The sequence below is a fragment of the Thamnophis elegans genome, chromosome 1 (genome assembly GCF_009769535.1).
Source record: "Thamnophis elegans isolate rThaEle1 chromosome 1, rThaEle1.pri, whole genome shotgun sequence".
Taxonomy (NCBI): Eukaryota; Metazoa; Chordata; class Lepidosauria; order Squamata; family Colubridae; genus Thamnophis; species Thamnophis elegans.
The window spans coordinates 76580336-76603404 of record NC_045541.1 but is presented as its reverse complement, the minus strand read 5'-3'; the positions used below and the strand labels follow the sequence as shown (position 1 = coordinate 76603404).

General features: G+C 38.1%; 2 protein-coding genes across 3 annotated transcripts; both read left to right on the top strand.

The window, feature by feature from the left end:
- The first annotated feature begins 236 nt into the window (after positions 1-236).
- On the top strand, positions 237-3064 carry CEND1 (cell cycle exit and neuronal differentiation 1). Its single transcript, XM_032225365.1, has one exon. The coding sequence runs from the start codon at positions 419-421 to the stop codon at positions 824-826; it is 408 nt and encodes a 135-aa protein (XP_032081256.1). The 5' UTR covers positions 237-418; the 3' UTR covers positions 827-3064.
- Positions 3065-12195: 9131 nt separating this feature from the next.
- Positions 12196-20748, top strand: GATD1 (glutamine amidotransferase like class 1 domain containing 1). 2 transcript variants are annotated; one of them, XM_032229601.1, is made up of 8 exons: positions 12196-12349; positions 13472-13548; positions 14128-14233; positions 15836-15943; positions 16384-16478; positions 18243-18336; positions 19525-19636; positions 19872-20748. In XM_032229601.1, the coding sequence occupies exons 1-8, from the start codon at positions 12292-12294 to the stop codon at positions 19879-19881; spliced, it is 660 nt and encodes a 219-aa protein (XP_032085492.1). In that variant the 5' UTR covers positions 12196-12291; the 3' UTR covers positions 19882-20748. The 2 variants fall into 2 exon arrangements, with proteins under 2 accessions (XP_032085492.1, XP_032085500.1); XM_032229609.1 differs by having other exon boundaries at positions 12197-12349; positions 19875-20748.
- Positions 20749-23069: the final 2321 nt, after the last annotated feature.

Sequence of the window (23069 nt, the reverse complement as noted above, 5' to 3'; positions counted from 1 at the left end):
AATGTTGTGCAAAGACACAATACTATTAATGAGAAAAATGTTGGAGCATAACTCAGTTTGTTGTAACAGCTGCCATACAGGTGCGTAGCATAAAAATGCCATAGTATAAAGTGAAATAAAAATGAAAAGTCATGTCCAAATGCAAGGTGTGAATAATGTTTCTTTATATGGGTTTTACTGTATATTCTGACCTATGTGTTTCTGCTTGATCTTTCAGGAATTATACTATGTTCAGGAAAGATATCCTTTGAGGAGGACACCTTTTGGAGAGACCCAGCCGCAGCTATTCCAAGGTCCAGGAGTGTGAGGCAGGTCCTCTCTTTGGGCCGAAGGAAGAGAGCCATCTCAGCAGCTGGCTTCACATCCCTCTGCTTTGATTTGAGTTGAGTTTAGGTGATATCCAGCCGTTGCCACTCTCATGAGCAGAATGGAGTCTAAAGAAAGCACCCGAAGTGGAAACAAGACTGATACCAAGAGTGCTAGCTCAGCAAAGTCTGAGAAACCTCATTCTGGGCCTGCGGCAAGCACTGATAAGAAAGAAGCACCCAAGGAGCAGCCAACTCCTGCTGCCACCACCCCTGCAAAAAAGGGGGCCACAGCACCCAGCGAGGCAGCCATGCTGAATGACCACAGCAACCTGAAGCCTACTGCAGTGCCAGCAGCCGAGGGGCCTGAGGCCAACTCCGAGCATAAAGAGAGCAGTGCAGAAGAGTCGCCAGGGAGCACCGTGTTTGAGAACATCAAGCCCCTGCTCATCTTTGGAGGGGCTGCAGTAGCTGCCATAGCTGTGATCATAGGAGTAGCCATCCTAGCTCGGAAAAAATAGGAAACCTAAGGAATGCAGGGAACAGAATTTCCCCTAGGTTGTGTACTGTTCCTTTTGACATCAGTGCATGCAATCACTTCTATACATACTTATAAATATGCAGTATATAGCAAGAGAGAGATAGGTAGGTCTTGCTTAAGGTTAGTATGCCAGGGTCCTGAAAAAAAAAACCCTCCCAGATTTGTTTTTCCTGGTCAATAGATGCTATTTTGTATTTTCTTTCCATAACTTCTCTCCATCCCACTTTTTGGTCAGCTGTAAACTTGGTTCCAGCATCATTTTCAGAATCCTTTGCTTTTAGTTGGGCCATGGAAGAGCAGATGAAATGAACACTTTCTCTTCAGGAGGACCCATGTAGTATCCTGTATCCAGCTCACTAAAATATTTTCAAAGATGCATAAAAAGGCAGCATCTTCACTAATCTGAAGACCATGTGGTTCCATCCACCTATTTTGGTTCATTGTCAGAGCATCAAAGTATAATCTCAACCTAAATTACAAAGTTCTCTTTGGAATAGAAGCTATCAGAGTTCAAGAGGCAAATTTAGCCTACTGAGATTACTAACTAAAGCCCAGAAGGCAACATTTTGGCTCACCATCTATCACACAATGTCTACAAAGCATGGTACTAAATATAGTTTAGCCATTGATTGGAATAGCTTTGGAATCTAGTAAAGTAGTCTTTCTCTGCCATTTAAATGCATGTTAAATGCAACTCTGGCTATGAATTGGCCAAGTACCCTTTGTAGAATTTAGATACCTTTAAAAAAGCTTTTTTTAAAAAAAAAAATCAGATATTTAAATCTATGTGATTTAAACTTTTGGGAAGTTGAAAAGCTCATTTGTGCGTATGGATTTTGAACAAATGCTGAAGCTTCTCCATATAAAGTTACATACCAATTTGTGCTATGAAGGGGAATCAAGAAAAACAACAAACACCAAAAGCATAAGAGTGTATCTTTTATTTCATCAGGAATATGAATATAAGAAAATCTGCATATAGAATAACTGCCCAAATGCAAGAATTTGAACCCAATGGATGATCTTCATTTCAACATTTTATAGCTTTAATTCAAGATACACCAGGAGAGTAATTTCCTCATGTATTTCATTGGAAATTAGGCAATGAAATAACAAAGACTGATTCACAGGAGCCATTTCCCCCCATAACATTTGAACTGTGATGCTGAAGATTAGAGGAAATTTCCTGTTTTTAAATAGCCTTGTTATGTTAGTGGTCTTCTTGAAATGATTAAAAACAGATGTGTGTGTGGGGAGGGAGGAAACAGTTATTTGATACAGATACTAAAAATATTTCCCTGACAGAAAGAATCTGGACACCGGAGCATTGGTTATAATGTAAGATGACTGAATGACCATCTCTTATTTAGTAGATTTTTTTCCCCCTGCATGGACCATGCCAGTGTGAAACGTGTGCGTGTGTATTAATACAACACACCTATACCAATTAGATCAGATTTAGTAAAAAATCGATGTTTGGTGTGTGTGTGTGTGTGTGTGATGTGTGTGTATCATGTTTTCATCTTATCATGTGCCGAAACTAGCCTATACACTAGATTTCTTTGTATTTTTAGTCCCAATCACTTTAAAGTCACAAATATAAATTCAGAAGTATAGTAAAATCATGATAGTAGTGCCTAGGCCAGTGTTTCTCAACCTTGGTGATTTTAAGATGTGTGAACCTCAACATGGCTGGCTGGGGTGGGGGGGATTCTGGGAGTTGAAGTCCATACATCTCAAGAGTTGCCAAAATTGAGAAATACTGACCTAAGCTACAATTAATCATCTCTCTCTTGCATTTATGGCTGTGATCTTATAGGTTAGGTCTATAAGGGAATCATTCACTGGCAGTCATTGTTTAATATCGTGATATCCCATTGTTCTGAATAATATTTCAGAACCTACTCCCCATCTGAAAATCTGTATTCTTGTGTATATGTGTACAAGCTTTCCTAACCCTGCCTTATTTGAGAATCTGTGTATATACATTATAATTTTTGTAAAGCTACAAAACCTGTATTCTTTGTAGAAAAGCAGAATGCAACCATTTATCTGCACACCTGCATTCACACGAAGTGTCTGTGTTTGTGCCACTTGCATTCCATTGTACAGTAGCCAAAACCAAATTTTCCTTTCAATAAACAAAGACACATTTAGCTAATTGATGAATGTATAATAATCCGTCTTGTGCTTGTAAGGAACCCCTCTGATTGATGGACTGCTGCGTCTACAAAAGAACTTTCTCTGCTTGCCTCTAATACATGTTCCCAAACTATTCTGGAACAATTGATAACAGTCTGGAGCAGGGAAGGGTGAGGAAGGAAGAATCTATTCTGCCCAAAGAATGGCATCAACAGATATTCCTAAATATAATTTGATGGTGGATCTGTATGATAATATGTGCAAGCTTACTTCTCTCTTGAGATTTGGTGTATCATCTTTGCCCCTGCCCCAAATTGATCCTTAGGGAAACGATAGTGATGCAAAACAGGGCTAATTTGCTGCATGTGTTCTTATATACTCCACAAATACATCTCCAGTCTATTTCACTGCAATAATAAACACAGCAAATGCTTCCTCATTCTTGCTTTGAACAGTGGACATCTGGAAAATGTGTTCATTTATGTAGGCCAAGCTCAGTGAACTTGTGCTTTATGGAAATGGGCAATTTGCAGTAGAAAGGTTAGTTATGTCTCACTTTGGTAAGCAATGTCATGTAAGCTTTTGAATGTGGTGTCACAAACATTTGCGTTTGTTTCTTTTAAAGGTGAACAAATCAGCATGAACTGCATCCTGATTTGTGCAACCCTTCATATGTCTTGTCTCCTTACTTAGTGGTTTTTGGCTGCTTATTGGCACCAGGGAAATTGCTGCTAAGTTTAACATTGGCATATCTAATATTGTCTATACTTCGTATAGTACAACAATCCCATGTAAGCATTTCTCTAGTTCCAAGGCTGTTGATACTCTTCTATTATCATTAGTGATAGAGTAACAAAACACTTCCTTCAGAAGGCTAGCCATCTTCAACTGGGACCTTTGTATGTCTTGAGTGAAGTCAGGATGATTTCTATTGGTTTTTTTATGGATCTCCCCCCCACTCTCAAATTTCAATTTTTGCCATACTGCTATGGGCAAAATTGTATTGTTTCTCTTTATTGTTGCAGATCAGCTGGATTATTATACAACTCATCAACTAACTGGTTTCTTACTTGGTATTTTTACTCTTTCCCTACCCCTCCAAGTTTACATACCAGCCCTCCTCCATTGTTTAGATTGAGAATGAATGTACTCAAGGCAATTCTTTGAGCTTTATGGACAAGAAAAGTTTATAACTTTGGCTCTCAAGATTCAACATTGTTTTTAAATACAGTGCAATCCTCAGAAAGTACATTCTAGAGTAAATTGTATTGACTTTTAAGTTCTTTTTACAAAATAAGTGAGTGCAGCTTTTTCTGTGGGTAGGTAGGAAAGGGTCAGCTAATATTAAATGTCTGCTCCAACTGGGCACTTCCAATATCAAATGGCATATATGAGTATAAATGCAGCTGGAGCTAATGTTAAGACACAGAGGATGTGAAAAATAATTGGACACACTCCTTCTTAGTTATGACAGAGACGTTTGTTGCTAATATTGGAACTGTCATCCTTGCCCCCGTCTTTAATTTTAATGAAATGAAATTGGGGAAACTGATCTTGAGACAGTGTCTGAACACTGAGAAGACGTGATAGCTTCAGCAAATTCATTAGCAAACTGCTGTAATAGCAAAATGACATCATTGTATAAGTGGTGCATTAATGTAATGATATCACAATACCTGATACAATTAGCTAAGTCACAGCCTTTGTATTTATATGATGATGTAATGATACATCTGTAATTCTCTCTCCACCCAATCTGCCCTGTGGATGCCCATGTATAACCTGCTAACAGAGGAATACACATTTCATGTAAGTCTATCATGTCTTATCAAAAAAAATCCACATTCAGTAGGCCAAACTTCTTAAACATGCTTATTTGGTGGGAAATAGTTTTCATTCTGCATATAAATTTGGAAAGACAGTTCCCTCACATTCCTTCTTTGTTGCTGTACAGCCTCTTAGTACAAAATACTGAGCCGAGGTGGTGCAGTGGTTAGAGTGCAGTATTGCAGGCTACTTCAGCTGATTGCTAGCTGCAATTCGGCAATTCAAATCTTACCAGGCTTAAGGTTGACTCAGCCTTCCATCCTTTCAAGGTGGGTAAAATGAGGAGCCAAATTATTGGGTGCAATATGTTAACTCTGTAAACTGCTTAGAAAGGGCTGTAAAGCACTATGAAGTGGCATATAAGTGCTATTAAAAGATAATAGCAATCTCAATCTGGCCATAAACTTGTATCATTAGAGTCAGGGAGACCAGCCCTTTATCAGCCTTGTACAGGACATTCAAGAGAGTTGCTTTATTAAACATACTGGAACTTATGCATGAACTGGGTATTCAAGGTGACACAGCTATAATTGCAGCGATGCTTCAACTGCATCAGTAATTCATTCTTGCTGATACTTGAATTCATTGTGTAAGGTTTTTCCCAACATATTTTCTTTTTTAACCTGAAAGAAAGACTCAGATTTCACTATTCAGTACTAAAAATGAGTTAGGGGAGGCTACTCTATATTCTTGGCTGGTTTTAAGCATTGCCCCTGTACATTTCACAGAAATGGATCGTGTTTCTCTCTTTAAGTGACTAAAGTGTGAAAAAAGAAGGAGAGAAAACTAGTAAAAGGATAAGAAACTCCTTCTCACCCCAAAAAGCCAGTTTTGTTGTATAGTAAGATCTGGATGGTGGTTTTAGATGAGTGAAGACAATAAAATGTAATGATAAGAACTAGCATCTAAAAATAAAGTTTAGACAAATGTATGTACAAGTGAGCAAATGTTAAGACTATACTTTTATCCAAAGTCTTGGCTCTGTCTAGCTTCCATTCTTTTTATATCACTCCTTTGCCCCCCCAACCATCTATTAAGATGCCGACTTGACCACCTCCACAATACAAAAACCCCCACACTCTGCCAAGCAGTCTTCATTTTAGTCTGACGCCAACACCATTTTAAATTATGACTGAATTGTAGTCTAGGATGAACGGGGGGGGGGGGGGGAGAGTATCAGCTGATGTAATTACTTAATATTTCTTCTGTTTCTTAATATAAATGTGGCCCAAAGCATCTGGGAAATGAAAGATAGTTCTGTTAGAATTTTCTGTTTCAATCTCAAAGCCATGCCTTGATTAGAAGCTGGCAGCTACAGTTCCATCATTATATCTCATTGTGCAGAATTGATGAGCGCTACGTAATGCAATTAAAATTGTCTAATCAGTTGCTAATTTTTCAACCATAGAAGCTTCAACCAGTTTCCCAAGCTACCAAAAATGCAAGGAGTGTACCCCTTTTGTGATATATCCGTGTCCTTCTTCGTAAATGTATTTGAGATGATCTCCCACCCCCTCATATTTCTTATGTCTTTTCCTATATTTATGGTTAAGGGAAGGCCCAAAGTAATCCTTGTAGATGGAAAATGCTAGTTGATTCAATCTGAATGTTTGCTATCTGCGTCTAGATTCATTTAAACAAAACAACAAAATCATACAAAATGTATTCCACAGCAAAAATTGTTTCTTAAAATGATGTAACATTACTAAAGAGTCTCCCCATTAATTTGAGAGGCCTATAGCATTGATTATTTCCCTTACTCAACAGGCACACTTAACATGAACAACTTGAGATTCTTCATAGGTCCTGGGCTATAACCCACCCAGTTCCGAGATATAGTCCAGCACAATTGGAAAGAACAAAGTTGGTAAATGCTAACTTAACATATGTTGGACTATACATAACAGAGATTAAGGTGTTTCCTTTCTTTCATTTTGAAGTCAACTGTTGCAGACTATCTTTTGTCAAAGCAAATGTGAAATAACACCACTTTAAGTTAGAAAATAAATCTGAACCTTTTGAAATCTCCTGATATTGCCTATGCTTCTATGGACACTTTGTATGAGCTTCAGCTCAGCTCCTTAAAATGGCAAATAATTTTTCCTTTCCCATATAGTATTCTTTTATTTGAATTTTAAAATGCGTATAAATGCAATAATGCAGGTAGAGTAGAACTATTAGACTGAAAATTAAAGTAGTTTAGCTTGTCCCATTTGTGACCTACAGTGTTGTATGACACCCAACACTGTATCCTAGCATTCTCAAGGCTTTCCTACGTAGCTGAATCTAGTCTTAGCTTTGAAAATTCATTGTGTGAATGGTGGGGTGGGTTGACTGGGAACGTGTATGCTTTACGCACCGTATGTTATTTGCATCAGAAGCTACATAGTCACTCCATTTTCTATGGAACTGTAAATGATTCCCAATATACCTGTAACTATTATCAGGATTGTGTGAAATAAACTATATATATCTATATAGATATACATGTATATTGTATAATTCCTACAGTTATCTTCATGTTTTATTTCAGTATAACCCTTTTTTAAAAAAAAAGAAAACTGTAATACATAGCTTCCTGAACACAAACCAAGAATGATTGATTAATTAGGGCAGTAACAGCAATCCTGGTGACATAGTGGTGAAGACGCCTCCCATTTGGAAGGTTGAGAGTTCAATCCTAGGTATCAGCAGATGTTCCTCTACTAGGGCATAAAGAAAAAAATATCTGCTGTGAACTCCACAGGGCATCAGGAAGTAAATGTTCAGCTCCATTCAGTCACTCCAACTCTTTCCTGAATTAAGGGATTACAGGATCATAAAAAGAAGCAATCCTGTTACTCAAAACATTATAAATTAGCCAAATGCATAATCAAAACTGATATTTGTTTATAATTTTTATTTAAATCTAACAGCAAACAGACCCTTAAGACGGGGAATTCAAGAAACAAAAGTACAATTCTGTAATATGAATATTGCTCCAATTTAGGCTTGCATTACCTATACTTTTTATTTTTTCTTGATACCATTTCAGGAAATAACACAGGGATAGTAAAGAATAGTAGAAGTAGCTGAAGGGCCTGGGAATTATAGAGAACCATATTTAGAACAATGCTCCTGGCAATACATTTCCAATTATTTTTTTTCCTATTATGATTCAGGAACAGAGGAAATTTAAGTCATTTTAAGGCATTATGTTGAGACTATGTTGTAGTTAGGAAAATACCTATGAGATAATTTCAGCTATATGGCAACGTTTGTAAACTCTGTACCTCTATTTCTAGCTAGAAGGTAAATTCTTCTTTACAAAATTGGTTAGCTTGGGAATAGGAAGCCTTCACCCTAATCATCATCACTGATTTGTTGGTGGCTCACTGTGGAACAAATGATTCCAAGTGCAGGTCCCCTGTTATGTATAAGAACCAAATTTTCGGTGTTCTTGAATGTTCTCATAATGCTTAGAAAGATTCTTGTGGTATCACGTCTTGTTACTGAAAAACTGGTCTTTTATAACAACCATGAAAGTGATATGGACTAAAGTACTGTAAACGGGATGAGCTCAAAATCAAACATGTTTGGAATGAAACTTCATGGAGATTAGGAGGAAGTGAATATTTGTTATTTTTCTCCATGGCAAACCAGATTTTGGTGCAAATCCTAGAGATGGTCATAAATGAGAAATCTGGGTGAGGGGAGAACTAGAACAATATGTTCAGCTTTTGTTCTGTGTTACGTTAGGTTAGTAAACCATAATATCATTTCTTTTTTACTTCCCTTAACGTATGAATCCATTCTAAGAAATAATGAATCTGGAAGTATACAAAGACAGGAAAGTGTAGACTATGCTAAAGCTTATTGTGAGTCCTTGTTCATAGTCAATCTAGATAGCAATTGTGAGTCAACAGCTGAGTAACAAGCATTAATTTCTAGATCTCAATTATGCCAATGGAATATTGGTGTAGTCCTTCTCTGAAATCATCTACATGTACTGTACCTCAGTTTTTGAAGTTTCAAGATAATTCCGGTCTTCTAAAATATTTCAGGATGACAGTTCTGAGACCATGAGAAATATGGTCTTGGAAAATCAGACCCAAAGAAGAACGAAATTAGAATTGGAGTTTGCCTTCTTAATTGGAGGCAAATTAAGACAAATAATCTTGCATAAAAGCCATGACATTATTACGCAGCTATACAACTTAAGGTCTTTTTCACAAGTGTTACTCTGTCTTTTTCTTTGACTAAATAGTGAGTTACTTTAAATTACATCCGTCTATGACAAATGCTGAATTAATTTGCAGTGCCTGAAAGAGATACTTCTGTTTTACAGTAACTATATGAACAAGGTTTTGAGCGTGCATAATACATTGAAATTATGACCTAAAAAGGGAAAGTAAGTAGTAGAAACAATATAATAATTAACTATATATATGAATGATACAAATACGTAAAAAAGACTTAAAATGTAAAATAGGTCCATTATGTAATTTTTTATTTCTTTACAATTTACTACAATTATTATCAAATAAAAAAAATATTTTATAGCCAATATCTATATCAGACATGTATATCAGGCTTTTATAGCAAGATGATGACTTACCATCTGAAGCAGGGTTGTCAAACTCACATTGTCATGGTGGCGTCACATGACATATTGGGACTTTTCTCCCCCTTGGTTAAACCAGCACATGACGCGTCCGGCCCATGGGCCGGGAGTGTGACAGCCCTGATCTAAAGTAACAAGCAGTTTGTGAGAGAACTTTTAAAATATACCTCTTCTGAATGATTAAAGCAGCCACATCTTATCCCAATTCTGAAGGATTTTTGCAATTCACAGTTTTTGCAAATGAAAAGGTATCTACTTAAAATAGCACATTTGCAATAAAAGAACAAGAAAGAAATATTGGAAAAATTGTTCTCCAAATCTTAAAAATAGCCTGTGCTATCTATACATTATTGGAAGAACGTATTGTCCGACACCTCTCCTGGACTGTTAAAATAATTAAAAGTACAGTCTTATATACTTAGAAATGAATGGATGAATGAACGCAATATTGCAACTTTATACACAATTAGTATATCAAATTGTACTTTTGCTACCTGTGCATAAAAATAATACATGTAAATCTGAATTTAAATAAATGTACCTGAAGAGGGGAATTGACCTAGGACAGTTAAAACAATGAACTTCGCTTGCAAGTGATTAACACAAAAGAAGGTCACCCAGTGTTAAAAAAGCACAGCTGGCTGGGGAACTCTGGGAGTTGAAGTCCACAGGACTTAAACTTGCCAAGGTTGAGAAACACTGCTATAGAATATCAGCCTCTGGAAGGACAAAGCCACAGACCTGAGGCTGATCAATCTGAGGAGGATGATCTAAGGTCATGATGGCAAACCTATGGCATGCATGCTTGAAGTGGCATGCGGAGCCATCTTGCCTGGCATGTGTGGCATCGCCTGTTCGTCTTCCGTGTTTTTGGCCCACATGTGCGCACATTGATCAGCTGGCCTTTGTGCGTGTGGCAGTGCCGGAAACTGGAAGACCTGGTCTTCCAGTTTCCAGCATGAGCATGTGCGCTGGCCAGCTGAACATTGTGCATGCACACCAGTAACCAGAAGACTAGCTGGCCACTGCGCATGCATGTGCCGGAAATCGGAAGTTCATTTTCTGGTGTGCGCATGCCCCCTGGGCAACTCCTCTTCTGAGTTACATCCCAAACAAGCATGCGCGCATGTGTGCTCCCTTTTCAAGTAGGTGCCAAAAAGGTTCACCATCACTGACCTGAGGCTTCCCAGTCCCTGCATCAGACTATCTAGAAAGAAGACCAGAATAGTGGAACTTGCCAGTAAACATTCTGATTAGAAACAATTCATGTCGTTGAAATTGGCTAAAAAAAGGCATAATAAAAATATAACAGCAGCAGCAACTAAATACCATACCAACCAAATGGCCTCAAGTGGATATCAGAACAGCCAAATTAATGTGAGGAGCCAAGCAGACTATTATAGAGACATTTCATCTCTTTCAAGACAGAAAAAAACATCCACGATAAAACAAAATACCATCTTCTCATATCATCCTTTTAGCAAATCAAAGACCCAATGGCGCCAGCTAGTATTCTTCTACTTTATTTTTTACTTAAATTATTACAAAGTAATATGAACAATGAAGAATGGGGTTGCCTTTCGGATCATACTTGAATATGGCATAGTAGTTTCAGGATTTTGATAGGATTTTCCATTAGAGGAGAATATTCATAGCACAGACAGATAGTGCACACTTTTTGTTTTCACACGAAGAATAATTATGACTATATCATTATGATTTACATACCTGATCCAAGAAAAATAGAGATGCCCTTTGCAATCTCTGCTTCTTCAAGATTCTAATCTGGATAAGGCTAGAATAGTTTCAATCTATAGAGATTAAAGAGTTTATTTTATATTCTGTCGTCATCTCCTGGATTCAGGTGCCCCACACCTGTCCTTTATACAACCCTGAGCATTCCAGAAATTCCGTAGATTATCATACAATAATAACATACAATTTGAGAGACTGAGATTGCTCTAGGAAAGTTAAACAGTTGCTACAAGACTCGAATCCATTTCTTCTGCTATAAAACAGCCCTTACTGTTATGGGGAGAGAAAAAGGTGGGTCCCGTCCCGTCCCCCCCAACGAGAGAAGCGGCAGCAAATGCTGAATGTAAAATAGTGAAATTCCTAGCAATGCAAAAAACGGTAAAGATTTAGCATTAAAAGACCCTTTTTCAAAGTCGACTCACCAGTAAAAAATAATTTTTTAAAGTTCGATTGCAGAAAAAAACAACCCCTCGATTGCAGAAAATATGACTTCAGCAACAGAGTGGTCAATGCCTGGAATGCACTACCCGACTGTGTTGTTACATTCCACAAAATTTCAACCTTAAAACTGTCTACCGTGGACCTCACCCCATTCTTAAGGTCTGTAAAGGGAGCGTGCATAAGCGCACCAGCGCGCCTACCGTCCCTGTCCTACTGTTCCCATCTATTTGTACTCATTCCTTATGTATATACGTATACCTGCTTATACTTATATGTTTATATGTTATGTTCATACTTGTTTTCTCATACATGCTTGACAAAGCAAAATAAATAAAATAAAAATAAAATAAGCTGCGTTGGGGAAGCAAAAAAAACAATAATACAATGGTAACAACGTGTGCATTTTATTTTAGAGGATTTCTGGCTACAAGAAAGAGACCCACCCAAGGCTGGCATCAGATTAGAAAAAGGGGGGCAAACAGACAAAACAGTCAATTGAAAGCTATCCAATCCGCCCATCTCTTCCCCTTTCGAGGGTGGCTACTTCGAGGGCGCTTGCGCAAAGCGAAAGCTGGGCGGGCTAATGGGCGGAAAGCGCGGCGAGGTTCCTCCTTCCCAGCCGCGAAGCCCGCTTCCCTTTTCCCCGGGAGGCTCCTGCCGCTGCCGCCGCCGCCAGCATGTCGGAGAGGCTCAGCAAGCCGACGTGTCTCATTGTGGCCAGCGCTGCTGCTGCAGGTGAGGCCTCTGGCTCTGGTCCTCCCCGTCCTCCTCTTCGGCTCTTCCGGGCGCTGAACGGAAAGGCGAGGAGGGGGTGGTGGTGTTGAGAGAATCGCCCCTGAAAAGGAGTATATTGTCAGAGGCAACAGCCCCTTTCCCGGTGGGGGGTGGCTCTTCCGACCTTTGATACTCCGATGTGCGCATGACTGGTTCCCAGGCAGCTGGACGCAGGAGATTGGAGGAGGCGATTCCCGGCAATTTGACCGATACAGTAAGAGTACAGTACTGTATCATCACTGCGTCGGAGTGATGGTTCCTTATAAATTGCTTCAAGTGGAGTTCAGCTTCTCTTTTTACATGGGCTGATTTTCCTGACAGCAGCGCGGAAGTTATCTGCAGCTCCTTTCGCCTGCCCTGGATGACATATCTAATGTAGCCTTTAGCCCTGAGATTTCTTGGTGGTCTCCCATCCACATATCAACCTGGACTTTTCTTTCTCTTTTTTAATCAGTGTCTATTGCATTTTATATGTGCATAATCATTATTCGATAGTTGCCCAGCCATGTAATTTCTACATACTATTAACATATTCTTATGGTCTCATAAACACATTGGGTTTCAGCTCTCATAAGCCCCAGATATGGTTTTTGTTTTCTGCCTGCAAGAACATAGACATTACCGTTCTGTTGGGCTGTTCATTGAGGCTTATAAGTGCTCTTGGTTGAATCTTCTATTTTACATTATTTTTAAAATATACCTCCCTTCAGGAGTTTATCTAGCCGCCTTGAAAGATGGTAGTCTTCAGTATAAATGTCCTCATCGTACTCCAACAGCTTCATCTCTAGCAAGTTTTGGCTAGCCTGTTTTTGTATGTTCAAGACCAACATGAAAATTATTAAGTCGTTTTGTTTTTTTACTTTGAGTAATGTGAAGGCTATCAAGCTTGCATGTTTAGTAAGAATAATCAATGAATGCTCCCATATTTGTGTTACAAAAAGCAAGATGACTTTTTCAGTATGTCTCTGCTGCTATCTAGGTCACATCCAGATTTTATTCCCCTAGATATATAGCCATACCAATGTTTTCTTTTTCCATATAGAAGCTCCCACTACACATAATGTGCTTATATCTGTCCACCAGGTGTATCAGCTGATTCCTTCTTCCACTCTTTTACATTGGCGAGCTCTGCTTTTAATCTACAAGTTGCTACCCCAGGGGTAAGTAAATGTAAGTGTTCCATATTAGGTTAAGTAAGTGATGAAATACCATAGATTCTTCCCCAAACAAGATGGTTAAAAAAGGGGAAAGAAATAACTGTTACAGGAAATAATGGCCTTCAGTAATGGACTTAGAATGGAATGTAATCTGAAGTTGCAGTGTTCCAAACTAGGCACCTACAGGTAACATTGACTAAGGGGGGACAAGTGGAAAATAAATTTTATCCCCCATTATTTTCATATATTTATTTTCTCTTTCGTTTCCATATGCAATTTCCTAGAGGGGGCTCAAAATCCAGGAATTGGTAAATGCATTGCTTTATTAAAAAGCAACTAAAACCAGCTAAGCTCTTTAAGAAGAGTGCAAGTTGTAAATGTACAATATTTTTGGGAGGTGTTTGTGTGTATTGGACAGTATTTCCATTTATATGAAAAATGACATCTTCATTTAGTACCAATAACAGTTTGTTTACTTCATGGAGACAGGCTATTTTTCCCCCAAATATTTTTTGTTTCACTAAATGTTTATCCCAAAGTCTTATTAAATGTAGATGCATTAATTGGGCTTTACTGTTGTAGGGGAAGCCAATTGATTTTGTTGGGGTTAATGAAGCAAACATGCGTTGGATCCAGGATTTCCGTATGAAATCCTATGCAAATCCAGCCAAGTTGGAATCAACTGATGGTGAGATATTTTTTGACTTGTGATTGGGTGTATCTCCCTTTGTTACCTACACATTAATGGTCTTTTCAAGTATCTAGATACATTTCTACCACATATTGCATTTTAAAATAAAGATAATTTAAATTGATAATCGAGTTGCCTTGAAGCTATTTTTGTTCCATTCACATTTTTAGGAGGAAAAGATAAAGTTTGTTCTCGAAGCTTTGATTGTTCTTATAGTTCAGACCCAATAAAAGCCATGGTTTCATATTTCCCCTTGGCATTATTTAGGAGTTTGTTTTCACCTTTATCTAACCAAACTTAATTAATGGTGTCTTTAAATTATTATAATTGAGAGCAATTTATAATCAAACTAGTTTCAGATTCTGTTTTGTTTTCAGAACAGGTAGTACAGATTCGAGACGTTAGGCCAGTGATGGCTAACCTTTTTGTTGTCATGTGCCAAAAGCATGTGCCCACCCATAATGCGATGCATATTTAACACTCCCCATGCACGCTGCCCCCCTGCATATGTGCACGCGACCCCCTGCGCATCTATGAACATGCGCTTCCCAAAAATTAGCTGGCCCCTGGAAGGTGTGTGCGCATGCGCGATGGAACTCAGCTGGGGTGATGGCTCGCTTGCTCATAGAGAGGGCTCTGTGTCCCATTTCCGGCACATGTGCCATAGGTTCACCATCAAGGCATTAGGTAGTAGTGATGTTGGGATGGGTATAAGGCTTATATTTTTAAAGGATGGGTATTTTGTGAGCAGTGCTCCCTTTGCTTGTTTCCTCCCTGCCTTTCTCACAGATACATTTATCCCCAAGGGCACTGAGTGTCAGCCTCTGCTTCGCTTGCTTGCTATCGGCTGCCATAGAAATGGGGAGGGTGGAGCATACTGTTGCATAAGGGAATTATATGGTACTGAAGGGAGTTTTGTTCTCACCATCTTCTGCGCATGCTGATGGCTGATGTTTGGACTTGGTCAAGGCCAACCGTCTTGCATACCAACATGATGAGGCCTTTTGAAGATGCACCCCATATGACACCTTAGGGAGTTACAGATTGGACACTGGGCTGGGGTAACTGGAGGGAGGGGGCTGGGAAATCATTTGATATGTACTTGTTTGCGCCTTTTTGGCTCAGCTCTTGCTTTCCTTTTTGCTGCTTTCAATTCATATCTAGTAAAAGTACTTTATCTCTATTCAAATGGAGTTGAGGTTTTTCTTTCTTGGATATTGAAGGAGGCATGCCTGACACTGAGATTTTAGGGGCAAATGGGGAAGCAAATCTGTTTGCTCTGATAGCAGAAAAGTTGGGCAGATTGAATATACCTCTGGGATATATTGATCTTGTCCTGGACTTGAACATTGTTTGGGAATACTGAGTGGGTTGCAGAAATTATTACCAGACAAGCTTTTTATTTTGGTTAAATTTAATTTAAAATTTGATTTATAATTTTTATGCAATGAAACCTTCATATATATATCTATTGTAAGTAGAGCAAATAAGACAGCAGGAAATGCTTTAGGACAGCATTGTCCATTAGTCTTTTGAGTCATCTCTGCCGCTTTGGTTTTGAATAATAGAACTCAGGCTTTACCTTTTTTTCTCACCTAGGTGCAAGATACCATGCTTTGTTGATCCCTGACTGTCCTGGTGCTTTGACAGATCTAGCAAACAGTGGCTACTTAGCTAGAATATTGCAACATTTCAGTTCGGAGAACAGTAGGTAAACTTCCTTGGTGTTTTATGTGCTATTGTGTACATTGAGACATCATAGATTGGAGAGCATGTGGCAAAAAGTGGTGATTAATGTGTAAGATACACATACCATATTACCTTTAATATTTATTCTGGTTTGATTCTAGTCCTTGAAAAGATTTTGTACAATATATCAGATACACAAGCTGCTCAATAATTGTTGGGGGTGCATGAAAAGAATAGATTTGAATATACATTGCTTATTCTATTATCATCAATATTGTATTTTCTTCTTTTTGATCCCCTTCCCTGTTGCATTTTTTTAAAAAAAGTACAATAGGAAATAATAAACATTGCGTTTATACAGCATGTGATATACTGTTTTTGAAAGAAAGACCCATTTCAAAATAATATTTTCATAAAACTTTGAAAGTTATATATGTAAAGGTTTATTTTTTTATTAGAGCCTATTTGTGCTATTGGAAATGGAGTTGCTGCCTTATGTTGTGCCACAAATGAAGACAAATCCTGGGTGTTTCAAGAATACAGCTTAACAGGGGTAGGTATTGTATGCTGAAGAAACAGTGCATTTTTCACAATAGATAGCTTTCTTGAAAAGTTTCTTTAGAAACCTACATGACATAATCAGTGGAACAATGCTCCAACTTTGGAAGTTTTTAAGAAGATGTTGGATAACCATTTGTCTGAAGGGGTGTAGGGTTTCTTGCCCAAACGGGGTTGGACTAGAAGACCTCCAAGGTCCCTTCCAACTCTGTTATTCTATTCCATTCTATAAAGTTAAGTCTTTGAATGAAACTTTATATATCTATAAAAGCCAAATACCACACACTCATCATGAAATCTCCAGAACCGTAAAGCCTACAAACTTGAAATTTGGCACATATGATCCTCTTGGCTTCTAGGTGCTCGTTAAGAAAGGATTTTTTGAAATGACCAACAGATCATTAGTATTTCTTATACAGTAATTAACACGCTCTAATGCTAAGGAGTTCTACTCCCCCTCTCCACCTGAAAAGAACTCTGTTCCAACTGCCAGTTGCCTTATATTAACATGCTTTGATGCTAAGGTGTTAGACATTCTACTCTCCCTCCCCACTTGGAAAGAATTCTGTTCCAACTGCCAGTTGCCTCACATTCTGTTACCTCAGTTCAAATTGGCATACGTTGCACTCCTTTACTCAGGAATGGTCTGGGTCTCCTTACAGTACTAAACATTGGTACCTCGCCAAAATGTCTACACCTTCCACCTATGGAACTGCTTCTGGACTCAAGGCGGCGGGAGTGATGTTCCCTTATGTCAGTGGTTCTCAACCTTCCCAATGCTGCGAACCTTTAATACAGTTCTTCATGTGGGGACCCCCAATCCTAAAATTGGTGTCTCGGTTCCTAAGACCATTGAAAATATGTGTTTTACGATGGACTTAGGCGATCCCCAAAGTGGTCCCGACCCACAGGTTGAGAACCACTGCACTACGTGTTCCAACCACTGTGCCAACGGAGTGAACCAGATTTTTCCTGCATTGCCCAGTCACATAATTTCGTTGCGAAGCACGGATATCTAGTTAGTTTCCTATAAAGTGGAAGCAGTATGTTCTGTCCCATAATTGGGTAGACCAGGTTGCCCTGATAGATGGGTCTCACCGGAAAAAAACACTTTATTTTCTATAATTTCACAGTCTTACCTATGTAGAATCTGTAGTTCCATTATCTTTTTATGCTTTTCAATGTCCTGGTTTAGCCTACAACAATGGTCTCCCATCTGGTCTGATCCTGCTACATTTTTGGAAATGGATCAAGATTGCCCAGGTGCTGCTACATATCCAGGCATTATGATGTAGTTTATTTTTGTTTTTCATATATGGCAGAATTTCTCATATTACAGTCACAGATCTTCCTCAAGATTTATGTTTTTGCTGAAGCACGTCTCCTTTACTTGCATTTTATTTTATGACCACAAAAAGAGTATATTTGCTTTTAAAAAAACCTTTGAAATCTAGCTTTATATTCAAGAGATTCTCAAAGTACTGTAGTAATCTCAAGATAATCACATGCAGATAATATAAATAGAGTTATAGCTACAATGAAACTGAATTAGTAAAAGTTAGAGGAATTGTCTGCAACAGTAATGCATTTAATTCTGTGTTTCATATAAAGTGATCCTGACTGTATGCTTTTTATTAGGAACTGCTTTGCTGAATTATGTGAAGTTCTACTTAGTTCTATAACCAAAATATAAATCTTCCTGCATAGGGAGATTTATATAATACAGTGTAAAAATATTACTTGTATTTGTTTCTTTCAGCCTTCTGTCTATGAACTTGTAAGACTTCCTAGTTTTGCCAGTTTACCCATTATTGTTGAAGACTTTTCAAAGGATTCTGGAGCTACTTTTAGTGGTATGCCATTTTAATATTTTCTGCGGACAGATTTTTATTAATACTTGTTAAAATCAGTATCTATTTAGAATCACTAAATAATTTTGTGAACACATTAAAGTAGAAAGTATGGTGGTGTAATAATTTATAGGAATTTAAAATATGGATGACTAGGATTTCTTTTTTACATACCTTGTGATCTTAAGAATAAAGTACAGTGAGACAAATGTGGTTTTCTGAAGTCTGAAGAAAATATTTTGACCTGATTTCCCACCTGATTAATAGCATCAAATTTGCAGCAGTGGTCATAGCAATGAAGTTACACCATAGTCTCTCCACCCTATAATTAAAAAGCTTTAAGAAATGCGTTTTTCCTAAATTAAGAAACCAAACTCCACTTTATTCTTGTTTGTGGCACCCATTTTAAACAGTGCTGTTGCTGATTAATAGCGAAGTGTGCAATGTAGCAAATTCAGAATAAAGATCATACTAGCATCAACTGGGGCCCACTTGCTTTCCTGATGCTGGTATGTAGTAGAATGCCAATGTGTTGTAGAATGGTAATCTGCAGTAAGGATTGCATAGCTACTCTTGAACTAGGCATCATTTATTAGACTTACAGAGCCTCCACTCTATCAGAGGCAAAATATGGCTTAATGCCTCATTGTAGAGCCCTGTCCTGGCACAGATCTGTACTTCATTTTTTTATCAGCCTAAAGATTACCAGGGTGATACTCTATTCTGTCAAGTAGCATGTGAGGTACAAACCACACAAAATAAAGTAGAGTTTCAAGCACATTGTAAGCTTAAAATCCTGGTTTAGATAATACTGTATGGGAAATGAACTGCCACATGTGACGATCATTCGTCTTTTCCTTCTTTTTCTGAAAGAGGAGATGCTATCCAACCAGGAAATTGATTTTTCCTCCTTTTTCCTTATATTGAGAAAGCACAAGACTTACCTTGGCTCAACCTGATCTTTATTCTTAACCTTCTAAAGGCCTTTTAGAAGGCTGTTAAACATGAATTCCTGCATCTTACCAATGGCAGCATTCAGTTGTGATTTTCACACATTGTAAAGAAAGAAAAGTAAGCACTTTTAATTAATTTTGAAAAAAATAGGTAACATTTTTTCTTAGGTTTTTTTAAAAATGATATATTGTTACAAGTGTAAATTAAGAAGTGAATATATATATATTTCCTCTGCAGCCAGCAAGGTAGATGCAGTTTATGTCGTGCTTGATAGACATCTTGTCACTGGACAAAATGAAAATTCTACTGTTGCAGCTGTACAGAATCTTATTTTTCTCTGCAATGGCAGGTAAGAAAAGGCAGATGACATTACTAGTAAAATACAGAATTTTTGCTTTTGCAAATGCATCTCTGTATTACTGTAACCAGCTTTAGTAATTTATGCCAGCATTCTCCACCCCCACCCTGAAATTGGTCAATTTGAGGTTGTTGCTAGAAAAGATAGTATTCTCAAGCACCTTATTTCTTAAGTGTATCATATGGAAATATCTCTAGTGATTAACTCAATGTAATGTTTCCTTCAGCAGAAAATGACGGAAACATCCCTGTGACTGAGCAGAATAAATGAACATGGAAGAGTTACTTGACTTGTGAAAATTGCTAACCTTTCATTTATCAACCAACAGAAAAGAACACAGCTTATTTCTAAAGATGGTATTTTGTAGCTGCTGAACAAGCAAATATTAATTCATATAGTAAGGCCTACCTGTTATCAGATGTACCATTCATAGATATTCATAGTTTGTATGAGTCTAAGAATATTTCTTCCTACCCTCCCAATTTCATAAGCTAAGGATACATTGATTTGAAAGATTTCAGTCACAAATCCCTGTGCTTCTGAACTTCCACCAGCTATAGGGTGTTTAAATCTTCTTAGCTAAGTTTCCCATTCTGGGCAAAACCAGCGAAGATCTGGACTGAGTAAGTGATCTGATAAGCCAAGGGTGAATATATTAATTCCATGTTATCATTCCAGATTGTGAATTAAGTTTCAAGCTATAGACTTTAGAGACTCTCTCTCTCTCTCTCTCTCCCCCTCTCTCCCTCCCATCCATATAGGAATATATAGTATATTGTAAAGGTTATAGTGAGAGATATTACTAGTAACGGAAGTTGTGAACTTCAAGAAAAGGACTGATTAACTGTAAAAATATTTAATTTTAAAATGGGACAGGTTAAATTTATTTCATAGAGTTGGGTGATGTTTTCCATGTGTTCATTTGTTGTAGCATAACAATAGTGGTTCATTTATTTTGCCTACTATAGAAAGCTTTTGATTACATTTTACTTCAGTTTTTATTTGCTTGTGTTGTCTAACACATAATTGTGATTAGCCATATTTGTGTATATAATTTTTCTATTTTATTCTTGAAATAAATTATCGACAATATGAAGGTTTCATACTAGCTTATTAACTACTATCAAGTTGTGAATCTTATTTGTTAATGATAGAAATAGTACCCTACTTGCATAGATTATCGGTATATGCAGCATAATTTGGACTCAACTCAAGTACTTAGGGTTTTCCTGCAAACTACAGTTTGCGAATCAAGGTTTAGATTCATATAGTAGACTAAATAAAATGCCAGGCAACCCTGTAGTCTAGGCAAATCTATTCCATATGATTACTTTATGATTGTGTAAACTCAGAAAATTTAGTTGGGTAACACAGACACAGTCATAGAGTAGTTTCACTGTAGGAACAGGAACCAGGGGAAGAACGCATCCTATTAGTTTTTTAAAAAAAAGCAGATTACCTTCTCCAGTGCATTTGCATGCACCACCAAAAGAAAAGGAACTTTTCCAGAATTACAAGACCTAAAAAGTTTCAGTAGTACTTGAGCTTTGGGGGTTTTTTAGATTCCAATACCCCACCAATAAGAAAAGATGTAGCCAAGGATTGAATTATGGCCTCTTTAGTGCTCAACACTGATGTTACTTGGGAATGAAACATCTGCAAGCAAACATTCAGAGTACCAAAGACTCTACTGTATAATAGCCAGGGCTTGTGTTTTGTAGAAATTGCTCGATTGTTGCGAAGTGGACAGCTTATTGGGAGGGGGGGGGACGGACAGGGACAAGTTAGAAACAAGCTACTGATCTATTATTCCCAGGCTGCTATCAGTACTACTTTAAAACTACTACGGAACACACCTTCCTTGCATAAAATAATATCGTCGGTTGATAAAACAACAGTATAAAAATATATGGACACAATCTACACTGCTTAATGAAATACAGGAACACTTTCTTGATTTGTACTTCCATTAGATACCACCACTATACTTGCCCCAAATGTGCTCCCCCCCCCCCCACAAAAAAAGGCAACTGGACTTTGTTTTTCCATGTAAACATTTCGCTTCTCATCTAAGCTGTTTCAGTTCTGACTGAACTGAATGGTGGGGAATGATTTAGAGTCCTTGCAGTCACTTGGTTGCCATCTCGTCACCACTATATTTTAAAATCAGAACAATGCCCATCTCATCCCCAGTATTGCCTTTAGAAGTCCTGTACGATATCTGATAGGATTCAGTCCAAAGAAATAGTGTAGTATTAATGGCCATTTGAAAAGCACTTTGCTACTGTTTGAAACACACATTTAAAATTCTACAAAAAAGATGCTGAGACTTTAGAAAAAGTTCAGAGAAGAGCAACGAAGATGATCAAAGGCGTGGGGACTAAAACACATGAACGGCTGCAGGATTTGGGTTTGACTAGTCTAAAAAAAGAATTAAAGGTGACATGATAACAGCATTCCAGTATTTGAGGGACTGACATAAATAAGAGGGTGTCAAATTATTCTCCAATGCACCAGAATGTAGGACATGAAACAATGGTTGGAAACTAATCAGAGAGAGAAGCAACCTGGAATTAAGAAGAAACTTCCTAACAGTGAGGACACCACCAGTGGAACAGCTTGCCTTCAGAAACTCTGGGCGCTCCATCACTGGATGTTTTTAAGAAGACACTAGACCAGTGATGACAAACCTTTTCAGCACCAAGTGCCCAAACCGGGAGGCATGTGCATTTCTGTGCATTTGTACGCACCGGAGTGCTGAAAACCCAAAGACCAGCTGGCTGGCACATGCATGCCTGTTTTTTGGCCGTTTTCTAGTGCTCTGGCACCCGCAAAGACCAGCTGGTGATGGCGTGCGTGCCCAGAGAGGGCTCTGCATGCCACCTCTGGCCTGCATGCCATAGGTTCGCCATCACAGGATTAGGCAGTCACTTATCTGAAATTGTATAGGTTGTCCTGCTTGAGCAGGGGGTTGGACTAGACCTCCAAGGTCCCTTCCAGCTCATTCTATTATCTAGGCAAAATGGGGCGAGGTACTGAAGTGTTCAATACAGCTGCAACCATGCCTCAGATTCTGAGAAAAGACAGTATTGGTTTAATGTTTACACGGGGGCAAACAGCAGACAGTATGACTGAGGCCAAAATAGCACTAAGTATTAAAATCTTAGTTGCTCTATTTTGAGGAGAGGGATCAGCACAGTGGCAACAACAACTGGGGAATGAGACTGCATTATAATTTAGATTTATAGCCCATCTTTTGTTTATACAATTCAAGCTTGTACATAATCTTCCTCCTTTTTCCCCCACAACAATAACCATGTGAGACATCCATTCTACAAGAACAGTAGGGAAGCTTCTCATAATTCTAAGAATGGAATGTTTATAAAACATACTTGTTCAAATCTTATTTTGTTTGTAGAAATAG

What these genes read in the sequence shown, in the direction of transcription:
- GATD1 (XM_032229601.1), top strand. Translation starts at nt 12,292, where the DNA reads ATGTCGGAGAGGCTCAGCAAGCCGACGTGTCTCATTGTGGCCAGCGCT. An exon ending in GGCCAGCGCTGCTGCTGCAG is followed by an intron (nt 12,350 to 13,471) that starts GTGAGGCCTCTG and finishes TCTGTCCACCAG; the next exon opens with GTGTATCAGCTGATTCCTTC. An exon ending in AAGAATACAGCTTAACAGGG is followed by an intron (nt 16,479 to 18,242) that starts GTAGGTATTGTA and finishes TGTTTCTTTCAG; the next exon opens with CCTTCTGTCTATGAACTTGT.
- CEND1 (XM_032225365.1), top strand. Translation starts at nt 419, where the DNA reads ATGAGCAGAATGGAGTCTAAAGAAAGCACCCGAAGTGGAAACAAGACT.